Genomic DNA, 2,269 nt, shown 5'->3' on the forward strand with positions numbered 1-2,269 from the left:
CTGGGCCGCATCTCCTTTTTCGGTGGGGGTTACTGCATCTCCAAGTTTGGCGTGGAAGCCTTCTCCGACAGTCTCCGGTAAGTCCGACTTGGCAGACGCCGCCCCTGATTTTCCGGTTTGCTTTTCCAGGTTTTGACGGGCAGAGCCTCCACCTGTCAAACCCCTTCCTTGTGTGACCGTAAGCGAGCGCAGGGGAGATTGCTTTAGCTGCTGCCAAAGTGTGAGAGGAGGGGCTGCAGGGATGCTTAACACGTGGACCAGAAGTCGGGATACCCTGTGCCACAGCTACGGGAATTGGGTCCCACGGGAGTGGTCTCCGGCCTGGGGGGACCCTCCCCTGCTGCTGGCAGCCTCTGCTCCGCTTTCAGCCCAGATCAGGCAGGGGCAGCCCAGGGTAAGGGAAGGCAAAGGTCTTGGCAGAGCTTTGATTTCATTCCCAGCAGCAGGGAGGCTGTGGCCACGCTGGCTGGCACCGCCTGCCCAGGTACTGAGCCTCTGCCGTCGGACCTTGCCCCCATACCAGATACTGTGGGCAATGGCCCCACGGTGCCGAGGTTTGCTTTAGCCCTGTCCCGTCCAGACTCAGCAGCCGTTTGCTCACACGCTGCCCCGGGGGGCTGATCCCGCTGGGGTGGTCAGGCTCCCCACCGAACCTTCAGCATCCTGCAGGACAGCTGGCACCCCTGCACAGCCCAGACCGGTGGGCAGCAGACGCACTCGGGTGCTGCTCCCGTGTCCCATGGGGCTCAATTCCTTCCAGGGTTGAGATGCGCAGCTTCGGGGTGAAGGTCAGTGTGATCGAGCCAGGCTACTTCAAGACAGCGATCGTCAGCACCGAGAAGCTGGAGAAAAGTTTTCTTTCCATCTGGGAGAAGCTCCCAGAGGAAACCAAAGCAAGTTACGGGGAGAATTACGTGAAGGAGTGTAAGTACATCACCTAAAGATTAAGCGATGCTGTTTCTCTCCTGACACAAGGCACATCCCCGGGTCCACGGGGTGTCCCACCACCCCGCCATCCCTTGTTCGGCTCTAGGGTCTAAGCCCAGCAGCCTGACCGGCACTTTCTGCCTCTGCAGTTTTGGCAGGACTCAGGAAGATGACGAAGAATTGCAAGTCCAACCTGACGCTGGTCACAGACTGCATGGATCATGCGCTGACCAGCCGCTACCCCCGCACCCGCTACGCTGTGGGCTGGGATGCCAAGCTGCTCTGCATCCCCCTCAGCTACCTGCCGTCAGCCCTCGTGGATCTCGTCGTCTCCTGGCACCACCCCAAACCTGCCCAGAAAGCCTAAGGCAGGGATGCGGCGTGGGCAGCCGACAGGCAGCAGCCAGGGCCTGGCAGCGCAGGGTGGGATCCAGCATCACCCCCAGCCAAGGCTGTGCCGATACATTCCTGAATTTCTAACTCAATGTACATCTCACAACCCGCTGCCCTCGGATAGCAGACCGGTTTGATTCTGAATAAAGACGAATCCTCCTCCCTGCCTGGCAGGGCTTGGTTTCAGCCTTGGCTGGGACGGCGGCACCAAAGCCATGTCCCTGCTCCTCCAACAGCACCAGCACCGCTGCCGGCCATGCCGTGCCACACTGCCGGAGCTCCCAGGGTCTCCAGCATCCCCCCAAGCGCCTGCTCCACGCGGGGTCCAGCCCCTGCTGCAGTGTGAGGGCTGCACTTGCCTGAGGAGTTCACACACCTGAATAAAAACCAGACCAGTACAAATCTGGGCAGATTTCCCTCTGGGCGCAGGGCTGGGCAGCCTCTGGTGGAGTCATCCTCCTCCTCCTCCTCAGTTCCCCTCTGACATCCCGAGCAGTGCCTCCTTCTACGCGTGGCTCTGCAGACCCGCAGCACCTGGTCGGTGAAGGCTGCTCCGCTCCAGCAAACCATGCCCGGGCATCGCTGCGGCTGGGGACGCCCCTTTGCCCGGGGCCTGTCCTGGGGCGAGGGGATGGAGCTGCTGTCCCCCACCGGACCAAAGCTGGGCGAGTGCAGCACAGCCGGAGAGAGGGAGAAGTCTGGGGCCGGGTGCTGCTGACCGTGTCTGGAGAGTTTGGCCAAATCTGACTCCGTGGGGCAGCTAGATCCACCCTGCCAGCACAAATAGCCATTAAAGGCCCAAACAGAGCTCCAGGCACGCAGAGCGAGGCGAAGCCGTCAATTCCAGCTGAGAGATGCAAAACTTTCTCCAGGTGCTGCTGCAATCCTGCATCTCCTCCAGCACATCCCAGTGCAGGCCCAGCAGAGCTGCGCAATGCACGCGCTGGGG

General features: G+C 61.4%; 1 protein-coding gene across 1 annotated transcript; it reads left to right on the forward strand.

Annotated features, from left to right (window-relative positions):
• Positions 1 to 3: 3 nt before the first annotated feature.
• LOC104161600 (retinol dehydrogenase 16-like) lies at positions 4 to 1,294 on the forward strand (the record flags this gene model as incomplete). The annotated part of the gene is made up of 3 exons (XM_009700094.1): positions 4 to 77; positions 761 to 924; positions 1,077 to 1,294. Coding segments are annotated over 3 exons (456 nt in total), but the record flags the coding sequence as incomplete, so codon positions are not given.
• Between the last annotated feature and the right edge of the window lie 975 nt (positions 1,295 to 2,269).

Source organism: Cariama cristata, unplaced genomic scaffold (assembly GCF_000690535.1).
Source record: "Cariama cristata isolate BGI_N322 unplaced genomic scaffold, ASM69053v1 scaffold25265, whole genome shotgun sequence".
NCBI lineage: Eukaryota > Metazoa > Chordata > Aves > Cariamiformes > Cariamidae > Cariama > Cariama cristata.